Here is a 23,198-nt window from a genome sequence, read left to right on the forward strand (position 1 = left end):
CTCTTGTTTCCGTAATATGTTTCTGCTGTACTACACATAAGGAACAAGGGGTAAAATGACCAAGTCCCACTGAAGGTCTATAGGACTGTACCTCCAAAGTCATTTAGATATAATCAGTGATTTAAACAATGCGATGTAAAACTCTTGGTAGGAAGGGCCAATCTGAAGAAGGAATTGGTTCTAGATGTCATGTTTTCTGAGTGTATCTAACCAACAGAGTATGGTAAATAGACTTGTATAAATATCACCACTATGTTCTTGTCAGAATGAGGCCTACGAAGTGGGCTGAATGCATTTTTGTGCGATGACTGTTGATGACAACTTGTTGCCGTTAAGAGACTTAAGTGGAGTTTGTTTGGTTCCTGGAGCCTGACCCAGCTTTGTCAGATGAGTGCTGAGTTGCTCCTATCAAGGGGGTTTTGAGCATACACAGAAGCAGAGTTTGAGGCCCCTGGAGAATCTGGAGACCAGGTGAGGTGCTGCAAAGTGTTACACTCCTCCAGGGCTGCTTAGCACTTGAGTGAGGGCTTTTTGGATTGTACATTTGGACCCTGGATCTAAATTCCAAATCCTGATTTAGTCAAGAAATAGATATAACTCTTTGGCACTTGAGAAAACTACCTACCACTTCAGAGTGAAGAACGGGGATATATGGGTGGTATATGCCTGCCTGTGGTACATGCTGCTTTTATTTCTTGTATCTGTTTTAAGTTCATAACTTTGTCATAACAGAGTATCCTTAGTTTTATTTGTTTTATTTATTACGTTTAACAAAAGAGGGGAAATTGTTGTAAAATTAAAAGAAAAGCCTCGTTAATTGAAACGTAATGGCCTCAGGATGGCAGTACACAGTAAGAGAAGAGACTAATGGTTGTTACAGTGTATTTCACAGGACTTATTTTTTTGGCAAAGCAGGAGGGAATGTTTTTCATGTGGGAGCAAGAGATTGGAATCAAGAGAGTACAAATAATACAAATAATGAAAAGCAAAGCTGTACTGCTACATGCAGTCTTCTGTGTCTCATTCAAAATGACTTAGACATTTATTTGGGCACCTATACACATCCCTGATGCCTGCTCCAACCTGTTCCAATTGGAACGCATTGGAGCAGGTTCAATTAACTAAGTCTACTGGAGCGTTCCAATTAGAACGGTCCAGCATGCTCAGCGTCATGTGTATTCAGTGTCTCCATGTTCAAAATGGCAGCTGGGGCGTTTTAACTAAAGCTCATTTTGAAGCGCAGGACGCTGAATACATAAGGCCAGCTGGAAAATGTCATACCATCGGGCCATCCCATGGCTTTCCTCCAGCTAGCCACACTTTTTTTCTCGTTGTCCTTCATGCTCTAAAACTATCATGGACCAGCCTTTGCAGACTTTCAGGAAAAAGAAACAGAAGCAAAGCAGCTCACACCAGTGAAATGCTTTTTTTCTCTGACCTGGATTGCAAAGTGAGTTCAGTGGTACCCTTTGCCATCTCTGGTGGAAAAGCAGAAGACTCGCTCACTTTTGCTTTCTCCCTTGCTTAGAAGGCTGGAAGCAATCCAGGCTGTCCCGTTGGCCCCAGCTACGAAAACTGTGTGGGTGGGCAGTGAGATTAGTTACACTGAAGCTATTTTGAAAGGTTGGATGTAGCTCTGGAACCGATCAGTTAGCATCAAGCTGGCAAAGGAAACAGTGTTACAATGCTGAACTGCACGTGGCTCAACTGTGGGAGACACTGGTAGCAGAAAGGACACTGCTGGGTAAGAAACTCCCCATTCCTATGTTCTAAGTAAAAATACTAATACCTACTCCACTTTCCCTGAATCCAGGACTGATGCTACAAGTTTTCATTGTATTTTAAAGCAAAGTGGCAACAAAAGCACTATCTCCTTTTTCCCTGCTGGGCCCACCAGCATTACATGTGATGTTCTGGTAGGCAGAGCAGTGTGCTAATCAAAGGACATATCTGGGGCGGGGCAGTTTCGATAGACATGGATTTGTTTAGAGCTGCTGGAATAGTCTTCTAAATTATTCCTCGCTTGAATGCTGCTGACCTAGTCCATCTGTCTTCTCTCCCAGGTAATTTACCATTCCGTTATTGCTTTATCAACTCTAACATGAAATGCTTCCAAAAATGAGTCTTGCACTACTTCTTCATGTGAAGCAAATACAGAAGGGATAGCACAGGCTTAACAGCTAACAGGATTTTTTTTCTTTGGACCCCCAATTTTAAAATAAAAGAAGTGAAGTTGATTGAAGTGTGCGTTTGCATTCAGCAGTGATGCAAGCGATTCTCAAGCAGTTGTAGTTACTTGGTTTGAAATGCCACAGCTTTTACAAGTTTGGAATTGCATTTCTTTATTTTGAAATGTGTTTCCTTGAATGTCTTGACTAATCTTCAAGGGAAACTTCCCTCCAGCAGTTCAGGGTAATATGCTTTGCTAGTGTTTTGAGAGAGAAGATTCTGAAGAACTACCAAATGCAAGGTGCTAGGGGGAAATTAGAGGAATGGAGTGGTCATACGGGACTTGCCTTTTTGGCAAACCTGTTGCAGGGAGAGAAAAAAATCATCCATGTACCAAGAAACAGTAAAAATAGCTGCAACAGCTGGAAAGCTTCTTCCGTGGTAACAGGAAGCTTCTGTGTGTTCAGAGTATTTCAAAAAGTAGATACATTGAGTTTGTTCCAAAGGTTTTGAAGTTAAAGTTGACTTTTTGCCTCACAAAATAAAATCACGTTTGTAGCCTGACTCCCCTCTCAGCACCAGCCCTGCAAGGGACTCCGTACTTAACAGCACCTATTGAAGTGTTTGAGAAATGTGCTAGTAGCTTGAAAATCATGCTGCTAATGGTTGATAATGTAACAAGATAACTTGTGGCAAATGGGCATCAAAATAAAAGGCCTGTTTGAAATTGCCCTGGCTATTTATACTTGATTATTTTTCTCCTGTTTTGCGGTCTCATAGTCCATTATCTTTTTTTTTTTTTTTTTAGCTTTCCCCAGAGCATGCTTTTTCTTTGGTCTGTTTTGATCTCAGAGTGTTACAAGCAGTTGGTAACAAAAATGTTGGGGTCCTTTTAAAACAAGCAGATCTAAAACTTTAAATTTTAACCAAATGTTTTCATTACTCTTATACAAACTCAAGCTGCTGCAGTGTTTACAACCAGCAAGAACATTCTCCTGTTATCCAAACATTGCAGCATGTTCCCCTGTTTGTTTTATTGTGCATTGCCACATCATGCTCATGTTTCAACTCGCAAGGGATGAAATACATCTTTGCGCAAAAGACCAACACAACTCTAGGCTCCGCTCAATTGCTATATTTTAACTTTGCAAACTAATTGTGTGCAAGTGGAACTTTAATGATGTTCACACCTTGAAGTCTCTTGAGTTTTTTTAAAAGGTGAAATTCATTTCTAGTGTAGACTAAGAAGATCCAACTGTGTGTTAACCATCAGAGCAAATAGAAATTCTGAGCCTTCTGTACCTGGAATACGTAAATATTTACTCTTCCAAAAACAATCAATGAAGGGGACAGTGTTTTAAGGTATTTTTGTCATCAATTATTAATACCAACTATCCAATCATAGGGATCAAATAATGATGTCCAAAGGGGAAAAAGGGATATCTAACCTAATCACTCTGATTGTAGTTTCAATGACCTTGGAAGATGAAATCTAAGGTTTGTTCCTCTGCTGCAATTCCTGAAACAGCTGGACATCTGTTTCTGTGAGATTCAGTTACTACACAGAAAGCTTGTCATGTGATTATATGTTTGTACGCAAAGAGAGGAGGTTTTCTATGGAAAAAGCAAGTCCTTTCTCCCAGTTATGTATTTACAGAGATATTTTGAAGTTAAAATTTGTGTTAAATATTTTTCTATGCAAGCAAAAGTTCCCCTGTAGATCAATCAAATTTCTTGTTGTGATTTTGGGATATTCATTCATCAGTCACACATTTTGTGGTCAATGACCAAAGTGTTTCTGTTTTGATTGGAAAGCCATTACCATTTAGTTTTATTGATTGATTGATTGATTGATTGATTGATTGATTACTTTAAAAGCTTGAACTGTTCAGATTGTAACTTGGACTATGCCTAATTTCCCAGATTGTTTTGAGACATGAACATTTTCCACACATTTTGTCCTTTAAGAGATCCTGTTTGAACAACTTTCTAAAGCCAGGCGATGGGAATGAAGCATGAAATAAAAATGAAGCACTCCTTTAGGCAAGTCGAGTGGGAAGGGAAACAATACCTAGGCTCTTGTTAATAATGCTATTCTATGTGTTTATGAAGAATGCAGGAAAAATTTTAAGAGACATTTATCACAAGATTACAGAAAGGTCGAGTAACAGATTGTTTGTGCAGGTGCTAATTAAAGAGAGTGAAGTGCAGCTGTCTCTAAACCAGGATGGGACATAACTAGCTCCTGGACTGTTGCCCTTCGAAGAACTCATCCTGGCCAACCCGGATGCAAGAACATCTGGAGACATATGCTGATGTGAAAGAGCTGAGGAGGGAGGAGGCTGGAATAATGTTCTCCTATTTATGTCAAAAGGAGTTCTCCTATTTACTTCAAACCTTACCCCGAGGGTCTAGCTTCTCACTTGCAAAAGGGAGAGAATACAACCCAGGTCATATACCATGCTAATGCGATAATCAGTGTAAAAAAGCATTTAGCTTTACACTTTTTTCCTTTAGATAAATGCATAGTTCTTAATAAATTATGCCCCATTTATTCCTGCAACTGATATCCAAAAATTGTATTTTTTTATCCCTGTCGAAATCAGCTTGCAGAACTGAATCCCCAAGATTCTTGCTGATGATATAAAGCTGCTAGGATATACTTCTCTGCATACAACTGGGGAAAAAAATCATCAGCTTCACAGGTGGATGGCAGCATTGGACTGAAAGTAGAAAAATTCTTGAGTTTACAAAATGTGAAAATGCACCTGATATAGGAAATAGCACGCTGCAATAAAAATACAGGTTTAGTCTTCAACGGAAATGAAATATGCAGCATTATCATATGAAGCACTTCACATAGCACTTTGCCTTCTCAGTCTGCAAGGACAAACCCAGCATGCCCTATCTGTCATGATCTGGCCACAATATGATGGAATTGATGGGAATTGAGCTGCCATAGCTTGATGCACCTTTGCCAGCTCCCTGGCAAAGCAAATATAACTAGGGAAAGAACAGCATACTCCAAGTAACTCTGTTCCCCTTCTTATGTGACTGTAACAGCAGCCAACAATAAATGATGCTCCAATCATTGTTTCCTTTCTCCAAGTATACAGAAGATCATCTTTCCCTCATAAAATACCGTATTTTCTTGCATACAACACAAAAATTCCCCCAAATCCGCCCTCTTCTCCTCTTTGCCTCCCTCCCCCAATCAAAGGTTGGAGTGCATGTATCAATCGGGAAGGCTGATTTTCTGTCTGGGATAGTAGCACCCTGCTTTGATTACTGCCCTATAATACAGCAACTGTGGCATTTCTATCCAGGCAGTTGAGAGTCAGGTGACTTAATAGCTCATTGTATTTCACTCTACAGGTGTTAATGATTATCTCTCCTTTTTAATGGCCTTGATGCTAATCAAGCTAAACTTGTTAAGGCAGTTTTATTATTTAGTAGGCATTCTAAGTCTCTCTCCCCTTATTTCACAGCCTTAAAGACTGTTGACCTCTTTTCAAAATCATATATCTACCCATGGAGACCAGTTTTCAGGAGCAGATAGGTTTTCAGCTGTAGTTAAGCAGGAAAGGAAGAGTGAGTCAGCTGACAGGGTGAGCTAGCCCTGTCCCTGCTCTGTTTTCTAACTCAAACACAAATCTGTTTCCTTCGTTGTGCCTCCCAAAACCAGTGTAGATTATATTCCAGGGCACGTTGTAAGAGAAAATGCAGTATGTGATACAAACCAGCCAGCATACTGCAGCCTCAATCCAGATGTTGAATGCCACCAGTGGTGTCTCGTATCCTTTGTAGGGTGTGAACATCACAATGCCTTCTACGGTCATTACATGTTACTTTAACAACTGCTGGGCTTCTACTATTTGCTTTGGGAACTGAGTTTAAAATCTGTGTACCTGTGCCTAGTTGTCAGTATAGGATATCTGCACAGAAGCCTGCTGTCTGTGTTGAAATGAAATCTCATGTGCAGATTTACCATTCAGCTGCTGTTTAACAGATGAAATTAAAATAATTTTATCTATGAAATGTTGTATTAAAAAAAATTAGTGTTTGTGTTGTCTGCTGTGCTTTTTATCCAATGGGTAAATGAGGTGGAATTATTTTTAGGTGAACCTTTAGAAGATCTTTGCTCTCCAGTATTTTGAGAAAAGAGCTGCTGATTTACAGCGGTAAGTAAAGTTCAGCACCTGTCCATATTAGTGTGTCCATCTGTTCTTCTTGATGTCAGCTACTGAAATTGCATGAAAAACTAGAGATTTTGGAGTAGAGGGATTGTATTTTTTTCATTATCAAGTTTTCAGAGTTGCAAAAGCTTCCTGACTAACTTTTTCTACTCAGCAACAATTATTCTTTGTTGGCTTTGTGTAACAGAAATCTGAAAAGCAGCAAAACAGGAAGGATATAAAAAGGTGGAAAAAAAGGAAGCAACTCAGAAACCAATGGATCTCGTGAAGCATGCTTTTGGAGAGAATTGCTGAAACCTAGGGGGAAAAACAAAGTAAAGCAGCACAGGACAAAGTGTGTTAGCAGCAACTCGTAAGTAGATTTCAAAACAGTTGTCTTCTGCACATTTAGCAGTTATCAGAAAAAAGGAGTTTCCGTACTCCTTTCATATTTTTTACTCTTAATATCAAATCATTAATTATTCTTTAAGTCATCCTGTGGCAAAGTGTTCTGCTGGGTTTTTTTTTTCCAAAAGCTCTGTGGCCATGATTGATGAGAAGAAAGAATCTTTATAAAGAAAAAAAGTTGAAATTCTGCTGAAGTTTCTTAAACACATAAAGACCAGTCAGTACTTCACCTCTCATGAAGAGACCTGATGAAGAATGCATTGCAACTGAAAGCTTGTCTAACTTTTATTGGACTAGCTGTACAACTGGAATAAAGAGATCACTCTAGAAAAGATTCCTTGCCTCTCAACTAATTTTTGTCATCTTTTCTAGAATGAATTTTGACTTTTAGCTGTATTAGGACAGAGTTCAGGTCACCATTAATGTCTGTCTTTGACACTGTAGCTGGATGTGGTAGGAGGAAGCCAGGAAATTCCAAGTCTGTTTTTTATCTTTTTACCAATTAAAAAATCTTTTAAAAGGTCCTGTGCTACTGCGCATGCTATATCATAGAAATGTGAGGCTATCTATAGGTCATTCCCCTTCCCCAAAACAGGATCAGCTACACCTGCTGACAGAAGTTTAACCTGCTCTTAAAAACTTGGGAAGATTCTCCAATCTCCTTACTGGATCTGTTCCAGGGTTCAAACTGTACTCTGACTTCCCTTTCACTCCTGCCACTTTTCAGCCTGCAAAATCTAATTCCCAGCTTTTTTATCTGGGAGGTTTCCATTGGCTTCAGTGTGTGTAGGATCACAGCATGCCCTTGATCAAGGTGCTTACTGTCTATTCCTTTTGTTTTCACTGCAAAATATGAAAGGATAGACCTCGTGTGAGTGTTGTATGCTTAATAGGTAAGGTTCATTGGGTAGATATGATATCTTTTATTAGACCAACTGAGTAGTTGGGAAAAAGTTCTTTGCAAGCTTTCGGGTGCAATTGCCCTCCTTCAGGCATAAGAAGTCTCTGCTGTTATGAGACTCCAAGAACTGAAAGAAGCTAAAAGTGTGACAGGATGTCAGTGAGAATGTGACTATGTAGAAATTAGGAAAACAAAAGATAAAGCAGGGAAGGACGCAAAGGTAAGTAAGGGAGACTCTACTGGAGTAGTTTTCCAAGGTAGAAAAGAGGCTGACTAAAAAAGTAAATAGCTGGAAATTAGGACGACAAAGGGTAGAAAAGGAGGGGAGGGGAGGAAGAGGAGGAAAAGAGAAGTGTAAGAGGTCAGGTGAGGCTGGTACCTGGTAAATCAGATGTCAGGCAGGTTGTAATGTGTCATAAATCCAATGTCTATATTGAGTCCGTGATTTTTTTGCATCCAGTAGATTTATGATGTGAAGTTCGTAGGCTCGTCTACGAAAGGTGTTTTGTAAGTTCCCTTTGAGGATCAGAACTGAGAGATCGGAGTGGGAGCGATTGTCTTGTGAGAAGTGGGCATCTACAGGTAGTTGGGTATTCTTGTCTTTGATAGATTTCCTGTGTGCATTCATTCTGGTGTGCAGTTGTTGTTTGATTTCTTCTACATATTTTCCATCAGGGTATTTGGTGCATTGGATGAGAGATATAACATTTCTGGAGGTGCAGGTGTAAAATCCAGGAATAGCGATGGTTCTGTTGTAGTGTGTAGTTATTGTGGGGGTGGTGGAGATGCATTGGCAGGTTTTGCACTTCTTGTCCTGGCATGGTCTGGATCCATTAGGTGTGGTTTGGGTCGTAGGGAGTTTGCTGCTGCTGATGACGTTGGCAAGGTTCAGTGCTTGTTTAAAGGCTAGGATGGATGGTTCTGGAAAGATCTCTTTAAGAATTGGGTCTTCTTCTAGTATGGGTTACAATTATTTGAGGATTTTATGTGTAGGTTTCAGGGAAGGATGGTATGTCATAATCAGTGGTGTGTGATTTGTGGGGATTTCCTTTATGTCCTTCAGCAAATCTCCGTGTGGTTTCCGGGTGGCCCTTTCAAAAGCACAAACTCTCTCTCTGGAGGAGTGCTCTAGTTGGGTGAAGGCCCTTCTGAGATTTGTGAGGTGGGTATTCTCCTCCGTGCAAATTCGGTGGTATCAGAGAGCTTGGCTGTAAAATACATAAAGCTTTAAGCTTAATATGTATTTATACAGGGTGTCATAAGAGGCAAAGTTTCTATCCAGAATGTACTGCTAAGATTAGTTGTTCAGACTATCAGGGTAGAGAGAGAAGGCTCAAAATGCACAATTAAGTTGATTAAAAACAATGTCCTCCATAATAAGGTGACTGGAGTAACCTGTTCTTTGGTTTAGACTGCCGTGTCCCTGTGTCCTGACAAGTAGAAAGGTGTACGTCTGTAGTAACAATAATAAAAACTAGGAAGAACAGCTTTGATTTTGGTCACACTTTTATGTGGCTTGTCCAGGATAATGGCCTATGGAGACACTCTGTGAAATGATACAGGTCTTTTTCTTTTTATTCATACCTCTTAAATTGTAGTTTTTGCCATCAAATCCATTCATTAATAAAACCAATAACAACAAAACACGAATTAAAAAGTCTGGAGCACTTTTTAGCAATTGTGGAATGTGTAAAAATCTCACCAAGTTGCAGTTCTGCTTTTGAACCTGAGTATTTGGAAGCAGAAAGAGGAAGAGGGTCATGGTTATGCATTTAGGATCATGTGCAGATTATCTCCAACTGTCCAGTCAGCAGTATCTGATGCTTCTCAGGAAGACAAAAAGTTCCCCCCCTAATCACATTATGCATCTGGCAGAACATTTCCTGATGTCTTCCATTGGCCAGTTTAAGCCCTGAAACATGGGATTTGGTTTTATGGGGGAGTTTTTTAATGTAGAGCTACAAGTTTTGCAAGCACATTGAGAGCACTGCTGGTAATTCGGAGAGTAACTTCATTCAGTTTATAAAGCCGCACTGTGGAGACAGCCCTGTGGTAAAGGCCTGAGGCTGGGAATTGGAAGATCTGAATTTGATTTCCCTGCTGCTAGACTTCCTTGCATGAAGGAACTTTGGCAAGTGATTTTAATTCTCTTTCCCTTCTTAAAATGGGAGCGATACTTACCTTCATATAGCATGTTGGCTTCCTTGGATGCTAAGACTGTGCAAACAGAAGGATTATTATTGTTCTCTTCTCAGATTTGTTTAAGAAGTGCCATTCTTTTGACTCTCCAGAGCTGAAAATGCAAACTCTTCACAGAAACATGAGCGTGTTTCAGCAAACTAAAATGTTGTTATGGAAAAATGTCCTTACCAAATGGAGGAGGAAAAGGCAGAGCTTTCAGGTGAGTACCAGGAGGTCTTCCAGGAACAGAAAAACAATTGACAAGCTTTGAAGGGTGTCTGTTGGCAAAGTAGGTCATTGCAAGCCTTTTTTTACTTTTACTGAGCCTCCCTTCTTTCTCTCATGCTGGCAAAGCAGCAGTAGCATAAGCTCTGAAGCATAAATTGTTGAAAGAACCACTTTTCAGTATAGAATCAGTTTTTCATGGTTAGGGCCTGGAAATAACAATGTTTAGTTTTGTGGACTTTCTACAAAAGATTTGGCTCTATGACTAAGGAAATATATAAATATTCAGTGGTGTGTGTGTATATAGATATATAGACTGAACAGGCAAGGATTATTGTTTGTATTTTTGTCGCTGTGGCTCAGATTCAAAAGCTGGTGAGTACAAGGGGGGTAGTTTCTTAAAGGGCCAGAGCTGGGGCAGGCAGGGCAGCCATTGTGGGGGAGCTGGGGGAGCGGGCGCGGGTCGGAGGGGGCGGAGCAGGCAGGGGTCCCCCATGATCCTCTCCTCACTGCCCTGCCCCCTACTTACCAGCTCAGTCTGGGTCCAGCTCCCTGCTGCAGCGGGCGGGGACTGCCTGAATTGCCAAAGCTCTCCAAATCTTTTCCGAATTGATTCAGACCTTTTAACTGGTCCCCTGATTCGATTTGGATTCGGAGATTCAGCCACCAAATTGGGACAAATCTTCTCTGAATCGAATCAGCGCCTGAAGCTTTGCACAGCCCTATTAGCTAGTGATAATAGTAAGCCCCCTTGCAAAACAACCCTTGTATTGCGTAGAGTTGTAGGAAAATTGTATGGAGGGAGACACTCTGTGAAATGAGACAGTTCTTTTTCTTTTTATTTCATACCTCTTATTTTGTAGTGCTTGCCATCAAATCCATTCAATAAGGAAACCCTTTGCTCTAGACAGAATCCCTTCTGTCCAAGTCACCCCAGGCAAATGTTTGTCTAATGTGACAGTACATGGGAAAATGCAATCTCTTTTGTTTGTAATAGGTGATGAAGTGAAACTCTGAGGTCAAGAAAACGGGATGGCTTCCAGGAGGTTAGCAATAGGATGTGGACAGAACTTTCACTTGTCTTGCTGGCTCTTTTCCAGCATTCAGGGCTGGGACTTCAGGACTGTAGTTTCTGTCCCTCACTCTGAAGTTCTCTCCCCAGGGATGTCAGAGCTGACCAAGTTAGGATGCAAATTTACAATCAAAATGCGATATTCCTCTAAGCAATATCAGGGAAAAGCACTATAAGTGTTGATTAAGTATGTCCACCTGTGGAGGTACGTGTGGAATGAAGCCTTGCAACACCCGCAGGATGTTAGAGTTATCTCCTTTATCATGGAAAATGTGCACCAAGTAGCTGTGGACAATCTGTGTGTGCTGCAATCTTACAGTGCCTTCGTGCAGCATGGTAGCTTGAGAACACGATGGCATTTATAGTGCAGGCAAGATGTATCCACGTACCAGAGTAGCTTGTGCATTGTACATGCACGCCATTGCTGCTTCTGTGCTTCTGTCCCCAGGCAGACAGTTTACCTAGTAAATTAAATTGAGTTGGATGCTTAATCCATTTTGCATCTGTTTTTCTGCCCTTAAAATGTGGTTAGTACTGGCTTCTCGATGGTGTTGTGAGGCTTCATTTATACAGATTAGTGGAAGGTTTCAAAATAATCAGATGGAAGGCTGAAGAGAAGCGTGAAGTATTACTGATCAGACCCCAATAGTTGCCAGGGGAGGAGGAGGGATGAGATAGTCACCCCTCTTTGCTTTTAAGAGCTCTGGTTTCTATCTGCTGACACATGTAGGGAGCTCACTGTTGTGTCCGCACCCTCATTTTGTGCAATCTTTGATCCACTACTAGTAGTCACTATATGACCTTTCTGATATGGTGCGCATGATGACATTTCCTTCTTTCAGTCTGCTCCCCTGTAGGCAGTATGACAAAAGAAAGGATTTGGCATTTATATCTTAGCTACATATTAAATGTATGGAAGTTGAGTGAAAGTTCTGTGCATTTTGAAAGGCATGTTGGTTGTAGCCATGTTGGTCTACAGACACAGGCAGACAAGATTATTTGGGTAAATCTGATATCTTTTATTAGACCAACTCAAATAGTTGAGAAGAAAATTTTTTCCAACTATTTCAGTTGGTCTAATAAAAAATATCAGATTTACCCAAAGAACCTTGTCTGCATTTTGAAACACGCATGTACTTTTCCAGCTCACTTTATTCTCTATCTATATGGAGCAGGCTAGAAAAAAATTGCTCTTAAATCCCTTGAAGAGGATTTTTCTTCATTTCATCAAAAATTTTCTGGTTTTGAGGAGAGAACCAAAGCTTAAAATACCCCTTGGGTTTGTTTTTTTATTTGTTTTATAGCTTCCCCATGAAATCCTTAAGGAAATGAAAATGTTCATGGTAAACCAAGTGTTGGTAATAGAAGTTTGTTATTGAAAATCCTTTTAAACTTCTGGGACACATTTTTTATCAGATCAGATCAATAACTGCTAGGTCTTTTCAAGAGAAAGTTCTAGAGCTGAGGAATTTTTCATGTATTAATTGTTTGCTGACATTCTATTTTTATTTATTTGGGGGAATGTTTAGCGATGTAAAAAGAAACAATGTACACCTGTGTTGTCACTATAATGCAAAGAAGGCTTTAGAAGTATTCCACCATAACCTGGGGATGCTACAAAGAATTATTCTCAGTTGTATTTCTTCATTTTCAAAAGAATTTTAAGAATCTCATTTTGATGGTGTCACTGTTTACATTTTGAGAATGAGCTAAATGTGTCTTACCTTGCCGTACTAAAAGTGTGTGTGTCTAAAAAGAAGTATCCATTTGAGGTTCCAATAAGTAATTATTAAAATATAATGTAAAAACTGAGAATAAATCCCCCAGAAATGTCAACAACATTCATGTGCTCCTACAAGATATTTCAATTGTGAGAGAAAAATTGCTCAATCATATTTATTAACCATTTCTACTGGTGAGATAAGCAGGAGGAATATGCTCTCTCTCATTTACTTTTTCCTATTACTCAGGAATGGATCCTGTCACTACTTTTTCTCTCTCTGGTGTATGTAGTTTCATTGAACTCGCATTTTTTCTTCCGTCGAGACATACCTTATGCCTTCCTTGGGCAATTAAATGGTTCTACCTCTGATGTGACTCTCATTTCTTATACACCGGTGACCAGCACCACCAAGGAAATAATGAATAAAGTGGCTTCCAAATCAGTCATGATCGGTATGTCATGCTTGTCAAATATTTAGATGTGTTAATTTATTAACTATGTGACTTGTATGTTTTAACAAGTTTGTCCTTTATCACAGCTTGATGTCTCTTTGTTATTCAGTATCTACCATATTCTCTGTGTCTAGCACATTGAGGAAGGTAATCAACAGCAAGTTGTACAATCCTGATGGATTGCACCAAAGGGACAGTCACAACGCCCATGCATTAAGACTACATTCAGCAGCCTGCTTCATGAGCACTGTTCTGGAAAACTGGGGTTGCCTGAGATCTGCTCTTTCTCACTGAATCTGCCCAAAATGCATTGAAGCCATGCAGAAGGAGGTGTAGTTTCATCAGGAAGATAGCAGATCATCTGTAGCAGGGCCACATTATAAAAGGGGAAAGAGTCCTTTAAGTGCAATAGTTCAGACTGGGAGGCTCCATATGAACAGGGATATAAAGGAAGGGCCCCAAGCTAGGAATGGCAGAAGAGCTTTGGCCGTGGATGGGGAGGAGCTCCTGCCAGTGGAAGCGGAGTCCAGAGTGCAGTGACCATGAGTGGACTTAGGAAATAGCCAGATTTGAAAACAGCTCAGATGGGATGGTATTGGCCTGGAGGAAGGCTGGGGCTAGCAAAAGTCTTCCAGAAGGAGTGTAAATAGGCCTTAAAAAGGGCCTGCACTGCAAGGACCCCAGAAGTGACCGAGTGAGGCTAAGGGAAAGACCAAAGGGCCTGGAGACATGACGATGGATAAGAGCAGTGATTCTCAACCGGGGTGCAATGAGATCCTTTTAAAGGTGGTGCAATATGCAGCAAAATACACAGCTGACAACATAAACTTTATGCTAGTGACCCCAAATGCTGAGGGCCAAGGTGTGGGGTGGATGAGTTAGATGATCTGGGGAAGATGTTTGGACTGAGGTTGGACCACATCTCAGCCTATGAAGGTGGCACTGCTGGTTCACCACACTGGGCACCAAAAAGAAAGGAAGGAACCTGATTTGTCTAATGAGATAAAGTGCACTTCTCCATTGATAGCCTGGAGAGAAAAGAGGGGCTTTGTCCACAATGTTGTGATCCAGGTCCAGATTTCAGACACCCAAAAATCTGAATCAAGGTTTTGAGTAATCTTGTAGAGACAAGGGCCATAAAAAAGGGCTGTTCAAATCTCTATATTTGGATTTCTCAAAGAAGTTGATGGGTTTTGAGATTCTTTCAAACTGAAATATTGAATGGCTTAGTAGTGTAGCAACTCTCTGTTGTTGCATATACAATTAATCTGATCAGTACTGTCTTAATATATTTTTCCAAGCTGATAAAGTCTACAGTGTCTTCAGGTATCCACATATACCTGGCCTGAAGAACAACATTGTGAAGGAAGTCATGTCTCGGAAAAAAACAAGAGATGTACGAAGTGTCAGTGCTCACTTTTTCTGAGTTGTACCTGCCAATTGAAATCCTTTTTTTTTTTAAATAATATATATACACCACAGGTATTCGCATAGAAGGAGTAGAAGATGAGAAGTTTCTGGAAGAGGGAGAGCATTCACAACATGATTTTTTCGGGGTTGTATTTAAAGATGACCTGTCATATCATTTGAGGCATTCTTGGAAAACACCTTTTCCAAATGACGACTTTGGACACATAGGTAATGAAAAATGACTAAATGCCCATACTCTGATAGCTGATGTAAGTAACAGTCTCCAGCAAAGCTACAATCTGGCCCTTAATCCGTATGCATCAGATTATTTTTATAAACTAGAACGAACCACAAATCCAAGTTGATTTTATTTATTTATTTTTTTAAACAACAAAAAAGCCACACTTTCTTATAAGAAATGAGTGACATATTCTGCTATTACCAAGTAAAATGGAACATTTTAAGTTATGTTTTTCCATTCCCATGTTTTTTTCTCGTGTCTCATTATCCTGTTTCCTGCCTTTAAGGTAATGCCATAGTTTATGTCAGCATATGTTTTGGAGATTAATGGGCAAAAGCTATAGAGATCTGACAAGTGAAAATGTACCACTTAACAGTAGTATCCAGAAATTAGCATCGCTGTTGCAGATTTATGATAATTGTGGGAATGTTATATTGAATCTTCTGACTCTTGTTTGGGATTAAACTCTGAACCTTAAAGTTGCTTTAAAACAATTGTTGCATATAACCATGCTTTTCCTTTCATCTTGGATGCAGATCTCTGTTACAATTTTTCAGCAACTTACTGTAAGAACCCAGAGTACTGGTATGAAGGGTTTGTAGCACTACAGTCCAGCATTGATGCTGCCATCATAGAAGTAAGTGGAACTTTTTAGGTAAAACAATTTTCTGTTTCTTTTAGTCTGTACTTAATCCCTAAACCAATTAACTTGTCATGTGACTGAGACCTTTTAACATCTGGAATTATCTAAATGTAATGGATTGGCTTGTTGGAAATTTCTACTTGAAGATGACTTGGGAAGTATCTTGGTAGCCTGGGTGGTTTGGCAGTGACTTTTTTTTAATAAGAAGTTCACTCACTATGATCTCTACTCAGAATTAAAAAGTCCCCAAAAAATAAAGCTCACTATTTATCTTATATAAAGAGCTTCCAAGGCCACAGGAAATATTGCACCCCAATGCACATGGAACTGTAATGTGTCCTGTTGCTGGATAATGATCCTGAAGTAGCTGTGACAAGCTTGTATTGTGGGTTGTTTTTTAACATTTCCATTTCTTTGCAATATGACGCTCACACCTGTACTTTAAGGTTTTTGCTTTTTTCAGCCCATATATCCCATTATTGGTACAGAAAAACAATCCAGGCCTCTCACCAAATTTGTGAGCTTTTGTAGGGCCTAAAAAATGCAATCCAGTCATGCAGCCAAACCTCCTTGCCTTGCTCAGGATTCAGTGTCTCCTTGGTCTGGGCAGTAACAGACCGTATCTAGGTCTGTTCCCAACTCCAGTCTTTTTTTCAGGTTGTAGTCACCTTGCTGCCATGTGCTCTGATGACTCTTATCATCCTTGGCCAGCAGTCATTGGAAGTTAGCATGCACCGTTTTCCTTCCATTCTCTTTCCAAAGTATCTCCACTCAACATCAAAGTGTATTAATAGTTCATTCATATATACATGCCTAAGTAATAAGTGTTCTTTCTTTTATTCTTCTGTCTCAGTAAATGAATTAGCCTCTTCATTTCTATTAGGTCACAATAGAGAAGATAAGGAAATACCTTAACTTCTCTACCAAGTTTTGTAGGAGAGTGGATGAAGGGGTGAGACAGGGGGCTAGCAAGTGGCTGGTCACCATACTAGCCCACCCCTATGTTTATGGCAGTCTGCCCTGTCTTGCCTGCCACATCTTGCTGATTGATAAACTCGATGTAAATATGCAGGAGGCATAATGCCCCAATGCTTAGGGGCATGGTTCCAACCTTCCCTCTACCGTGTCCCATGTCACACAGATGGCATCATAAGTTCTTAGCCTTTGACCCAAACTTGGCCTCACAATGTCTGATGACTTATCAGGGTCTAACTCCTCTGCCCCCTCATTGGGGCTATTCCTCTGCCTTCTCATTCAGGCCCAAACTCATGCCCCCTCACTGGGGCTCACTCCCTGAACTACTTCTGGGGCTGGCCTGTATGCAGACCTTCAGGTTGCCCATGCAGCTCTACTCTGCGTGGCCCCAGTGCATCCATTCAGGTCACCCCCTGCAATCCTGCTCTGCACCAACACTGCACAGCCCTTCAGCCTCCCCTTGTGTCACTACTCTGCACAGCCAGTTCTCTCTCTCTGCCCTTCTCACTGGGGCCACTCTTTTGCCCCCTCACTGGGACCAACTTCACACACCCCCACTGGGGCCCCAAGGTCTTACACCCCATGGGCTCAGGTGTCCAAAGACATGCCTGGCCCCACTACCTGTCCCTACTCTGGGTTACCCACCAGGTTGCAGGAGCTGGGGCTATAAGGCACCCCATGCTCACCTTTCACTGGGGAGGCAACTGGCGGGGCATTTCCTGGGGACCACCCCGCCACAGGCAGCCCCACCACACCATCGTACCCCAGCACAGTGTAGTTTCACATCATGCCCCAGGACCAAGAATGTCTTGCCATCCCCATAGTTCCTTCTTGTACCTCCACAGATGTTATGAGCAACAGTCACAGCTGGGTGGTGTTCTCTCTGGCTCCTTGCAGCAACTGTTACCTCAGCCCTGAGAGCCTGGGTTAAAATGGAGGCTGCTCAGCCTCTTCCTCCTATCCCAGGGCCCTCCTGCAGTCATCAGGGCTGGCCCACATCTGCCGGCTACCCTGCTGCCTGTTCTGGCCCTTAAAGTAGCAGGCACCAAAGGTACTCTGCCACAGGGATTTGTGGCTTCATGATTTATTAGGGTTTGTACAACATAGGTAAGGGTTAGGCTTTCAAAATGGAGAGGTAGTCTGTGTTTGGAATCTGCAGGGGGTATCACAAGATGGATGCAAAGATGGGTGAATGAGAAGAGCACTGTTTCTGAAGCTGATCTTAGCAGCAACATTTTTCATAGACTTAAAGGAGGAGGACTGGAATGTTCAAGTCCAGAAAGGAGTTTAGAATAATAAAGTTATGAGCTTAGCAACCCACCATTAATATCTTTTTAGTGGCCTACAACATTCATTTGACTGTCTAAAATAAATGACATGCTAATTTTGCTAACATTAATTTTTAGATGAAAACCAATCATTCTGTCTGGAAAGAGATGAAATCAATTAGCGGTGTCCGTATGCAATCCTCCAGTCTCCTGAATTCCATGGTTTGGGGAATTTATTTTACCCTGGTTTTTATTGCAATGTGTTTCTCTGCGTTTTTGCAAGTTTTGTCGACAAACATGACAAGAGAGAAAAAAAATATCAAGGTATTGATGAAGATGATGGGGTTACAAGACTCAGCATTCTGGTGAGTTCTTCAAACAGCTAAAATGTATCCATTTTCTGCAGTATGGAAGTACTTCCAAACTAGTTATACTTTGCAGTATATGTTCAAATAATTTGTAGTGTCACCAAGGATCTCATGGGCAAGAAGGACTCTCAGAAAACATCGGCCCATTCAGTTGCGGATGAGTATGCAAGCTTGGCTTGTATTGTTTGGGGCCTGGGTTTGTTTGCTTTCTGAGGAGAGTGTTAGCATATCTTGACCTTGAACACTAAAATGTTGACTCCACTTGGATGTTGGGGAACATATACTATGAACCCAACTGCACCTGCTCTTATGCACCAGATGTGACGAAGCATTCATCAAGGAGTTGAAGATCATGAGGCTGTGAGACTTGGCTTTCTGAGCATCCTTGCTCTCAGCAGCAAGGAATGACATAGTGCATTTCCATGTTCAGAGCATGTCAAGCATGCGAGGCATGTTTGGGAACTTCCCAGCTGGGATGCACTAAGCAGGACACTCTGTGGTCGTTCCACAGCCCCATGATCTTCATCAACTGCTTGATGAATCCAGGAGAGCAGATGCAGTTGGGTGGGGTGTGGCCAAGAATGTCTCGCATGAGGCTTTGTGCTACTGTGTTGGAGTCATATGCTTGGTTATTTTCTTACTGGTAGCTCGTAGCTGTTAGTTGGGGAGCCATGGTAGAATGAACCATTGTTTCCCAAGTAGGTCTCAAGTTATCTTTTGAGTGTAAGAATAGCCTGCTTTTTCTGTATGGGGATGACCAAAGGTACCACTAATGGGGAGAAAACTCTATGGGAATACTTGCCCTCTTGCTTGTCTTCACATGGAAGGGACAAGTTCCTTTTCTGAACAGTTTTGATGAATAATCTCCTAATCAAGTCAAGTATGCCAGCAAATATATATGGAGTGTGAATGGGCTTTGTCAGGGAACTTCTAACCATCTGAATTTAAAATGTTATTTGCCGTGCAGCTGCCAATCATTATATAACCAACACATAACAATATTTTTTTACTTCTAGGCTCTCCTGGAGTTTGCTGTATACTGCTTATGTTTTCATTATGTCCTGCCTGATGACAGTTGTTTCTTTTTATGACGAGTTCTATCTAAGCAGCTTCTTTCCAATCGTATTCTTGTTTCTCCTTTATGGCATTTCATCCGTAAGTCTGCATTTCAAAGAGAAACTTGCTCAATGTTCTGTGTTTAAAAATGCCATAATTCTGAATCCTACCCCACACTGCTACTACATGAAGGACAGCCAGAAGAGTAGTCTAAGGGCCCCTCTTCACATTATATTTAAACTGCAGTTAAGGGTTGGTTGCAACATAAATGCCAAGGATGCTACACATGCACCCAATTTTACATGCCATAACATGGTAAACCAGTCTTATGGCATGGCAGGAGGCATGATTGTTGGGACTGGGAATCAGATCCCATGGCACCTTCAAGTGAATATCTTCCAGGTGCTGAACTGTAGCCTTTGCTTGGCCATACTAACTAAGCAAGCTGAGCATCTCTAAATCAGTTTAGATAGGACTTTAATTATCTGATGAGCTATAAGTAAGCGTGCATCCTTATCTCAGATCTGTCCACCAACAGCCATTTCAAACACTGAGAGAAGAAACAAATGAGGGTTGTGAACATAGAAGCTGAAGTGGCCTGTTGGTATTGAAATGGGTCTTACCATGGATGTCCTTTAATTTTGTGGGTGGAATTCTCCCGGGAATAACTTTTACAGGTTGATTTTTGGTTTGTTTTGGGGAGGTTTTCACATTCTTAGAATTGGGATCTTCATGTAAGACACTCATAGATGCTCCTGTCCGCTCAATTAATTTGAAATACATTTTAAATACAAATTTAACTTCACAGCACCTCTCTAATGTGTCATGCACAGTTTATGATACATTTCCAGGGGTTTAAAATGCATTCGGCCAACTGAGGGTTTCCTTATTTTTACAGATCCACTTCACCTTCCTGATCAGCTCCATCTTTAAGAAGCCTAAAACCACTAGCAGTGCTGTGTTCCTCCTCTCGTTTCTCTCTGGAATTTTGAGTATTATTACACTGTTAGGGAAGCCTCCTGTAGCTTTTGAATGGGTTTTTGGTTTCCTCAGCCCTTTTGTTTTTAATGCTGGAATTGCAAAGGTAAGGAACATTATTGGCGAACAGTCAGGGTTGACTGTGTAGTTTTCCTGTGTAGGTTATGCAGTAGGATGGTTTGGGTAGGAATGCACCTGCCTCAAGAAGCAGTTGGACTAGTTGACCTCTGGAAGTCCTTTCTAGTCTAGCTTCTCTTATGAGTCTTTGTACATAGAAGAGCTGCAAGTAGTAGCTGGTTCTGAATGTGCTTGATCCAGACAGAGGTAGAGAACTACTTATCATGTATGGCATTGGTATTCAGAGACCCTATTGTGCTAGGGGGTAGAAAAACACATGGGAACATAGCCCTGTCCCAAAGCATTAGGTGATCAATAGTAGTAAAATGTCCAAAAACTTCAGTTTCTTGTATGAAAGTAACTTGGAACTGGAGAAAAGCAACTTCCCAGCCCCTTATCTTTCCATGACAGAAATTCTGCCCAGCCACAGGTTTTATTTTTCTTTTCCACCTCCTCCCACCTTTCAGCTAATTGGAAGACAGGTCCCCACAGGACTGTGTCCCTTCTGCCAATAAGTCTGTCCTTTAAATATTCCCAAGTAAGACCTGCATACTCCAGTGGGAGCTGGGTGTCCAAGAGCTCATCATTTAGGCCCAACCCACCTCCGGACTAGTTTGATTTCCAGTTGAAAACGTCTCAAGACAGAGGACCCCCAGGAGCTGAGTTCACTATAAATTCTCATTATTTAAGGAAACATTAAATTTACGATGTTTATGTTGGATATTTGATTGTAGTCTTCAATAGAAAACCCAGAGGAGTGTCCCGATATACCAAAACGTGTTTGCACTTTGTTGGTGGGTGAAGTGATACTTTTTTCCTGTGTTTGTAAATATGGTTCTGAAGAACTTGTGCTCCTTTGAATGAAAACAGGTAGACCCCCATCATTAGGAGGAATTTATTTCTATTAAGGAGAGGGAAAAGCGATGATACAGTTCTGGACTTCCCAAATTTACTTTGGGTAAACTAAACATTGCTTAAATCACATCAGATTTTCTTTTATTTTCTGGGGATGGTTTTCAAACTGAAGATTGTTTAGACTTTTTCTTTTCTTGCAGATTTTTCACTTAGAGCGGTATGGAATAGGCTTCTATTTTTCTAACCTAATGGATGAATCATCCTTTTTACTTAAAATATATATCATCCTGATTATTGACTCAGTTTTGTATATGCTGTTGGCTGTCTATTTTGACAAGGTTTTGCCTGGTAAGCAGACTTTTCACTAAGCCATATATACATTTACTGGTACTTCAAAACATGTTGGTTCCTATCACTTGTCTCTTTTATACTCAACCCATAATTGCTTCGCGGGACTACAGTTAATAGTGCTGAATAAAGCAAACATATGGGTTGGAGGTGAGAGATGTTGTTTCTGAACCTACTGAATGAATAGCTTTGCACATAAATGAAAGAAGCTCCAGTGCTTGATAATGTACAACCCTAACAAAACCTTTGCTCTGAAGAACTTAGAAGAGTGAGGGGATGGTGAATAGAGTTACTCACTTACATCTGTTCCATATACAGCTGTTACCATGAAGGATTTCAAGAAAACAGATTAATTGTTTTCATGAAATGAATATCGCTTTTCATAAGAAGACATTCTGATGTCCTTGCCTTGACACACCTTGTGTTGGTCAAAACACTTCACCCTATCTACAGGCTCAGGATGCTGCTTCTTCTCTGGCTTCAGTAATAGCAGATGGGAGAGAATATTTACACAGCACTGCTCTAAAGCAGTGGTTCTCAACCTTTGAGACTTGAGGCAACCTTCAGAAAATGCCAGCTCATAGTTTTCACTCTTTTTTTTTTTTTTTTAAACTACAGAAAAATAATAGAGCATGTTTTCTGTTGCAAAGAGCTCAAAAAGACCACACCTGTGGATTTCTGTTTGAAATCTCTGGGTTTATCTTATAAATCATGTTTGTAGACCTAACAGTGCTAACATTGTGTGGCACCTGACAGCACTCTTGAGCAGATCTCAAGGCACAGCTTGATTGAAAAACACTGTTCTCAGCTAATGGTCAGGGACAATGTTTCATTTCATTTAGTGAAAGTAAAGTGCAGGTACAGGTACCTCTGTACTGTTGAATAGGGCTGCGCGAGACAGCACCTTTTCATTTTAACTTCCATTTCGAAGGGACGGTGTTTCATTTAATTTAATTTCGAAGCACTATTCCAGTTTGTTTCATCGAAACTGTTTTGACGTGTTTCGACATGTTGCCCATAGGCTGTAAGGGGAAATCATGAAAATGTCTTATGTTATTTCTTGCCTGATTCAGATTTCTTGCCTGATTTGCAAGCCCAGCTTCGAAATTTGAAATGTTTAAAAACATTCAAAACATTTTGAGGGCACTCATTTTGTTTCGAAGCCGTTTGTTCCATTTCAATTTCGCTGTTTCGACCTCGAAATGCGTCAAAACGAAACGCCTGGCAACATTTTGCACAGCCCTATAGTTAAAGATATCATTGTGTTGCCGGTCTCTGTCTTTAGGTGTCTAAATCCTTTTAAAAATCCTATTCAGAGTGTTTAGTGATGTGAACAAATGTTTCGTAAACAGGTTCCTCTGCTAAAATGCCATGTTCTTTGGTTTGTCATTAGACAAATATGGAACACCATATTCCCCTTTGTTCTTCCTGAAGTCATCATACTGGGTCAAAAGCCAGAGGCGTTATGACAGTGGGAGATCCGAATTTGAACAAAACTGTGATCATGCTTTTGGTGATGATGTGGAACCAGTGCCTCCAGAATTTGCTGGAAAGGAAGCCATCAGGTACAATGTGGTACATGAAACATAATCTGTAGCTACGTGTTACATCTGGAGACTGGAGCAGGAAACAT

The 23,198-nt window shown here is 40.7% G+C and overlaps 1 protein-coding gene across 3 annotated transcripts in view; it reads left to right on the forward strand.

The window, feature by feature from the left end:
• The first annotated feature begins 6,247 nt into the window (after nt 1-6,247).
• The window catches only part of LOC102569487 (ABC-type organic anion transporter ABCA8), a 46,276-nt gene continuing 29,325 nt past the window's right edge, over nt 6,248-23,198 (forward strand). For 2 of the 3 annotated variants that reach the window (XM_019494256.2, XM_059732020.1), the window contains exons 1-11: nt 6,249-6,350; nt 6,553-6,717; nt 9,909-10,054; nt 13,102-13,306; nt 14,789-14,944; nt 15,494-15,594; nt 17,982-18,208; nt 19,228-19,366; nt 20,166-20,351; nt 21,418-21,565; nt 22,959-23,130. In XM_019494256.2, coding sequence (XP_019349801.1) covers nt 9,953-10,054; nt 13,102-13,306; nt 14,789-14,944; nt 15,494-15,594; nt 17,982-18,208; nt 19,228-19,366; nt 20,166-20,351; nt 21,418-21,565; nt 22,959-23,130 — 1,436 coding nt within the window. In that variant the 5' untranslated portion in view covers nt 6,249-6,350; nt 6,553-6,717; nt 9,909-9,952. Of the gene's footprint in view, nt 6,351-6,552; nt 6,718-9,908; nt 10,055-13,101; nt 13,307-14,788; nt 14,945-15,493; nt 15,595-17,981; nt 18,209-19,227; nt 19,367-20,165; nt 20,352-21,417; nt 21,566-22,958; nt 23,131-23,198 lie in introns of all 3 variants that reach the window. The other variant, XM_059732019.1, reaches the window with a different exon arrangement.

Source organism: Alligator mississippiensis, chromosome 8, assembly GCF_030867095.1.
Source record: "Alligator mississippiensis isolate rAllMis1 chromosome 8, rAllMis1, whole genome shotgun sequence".
NCBI lineage: Eukaryota > Metazoa > Chordata > Crocodylia > Alligatoridae > Alligator > Alligator mississippiensis.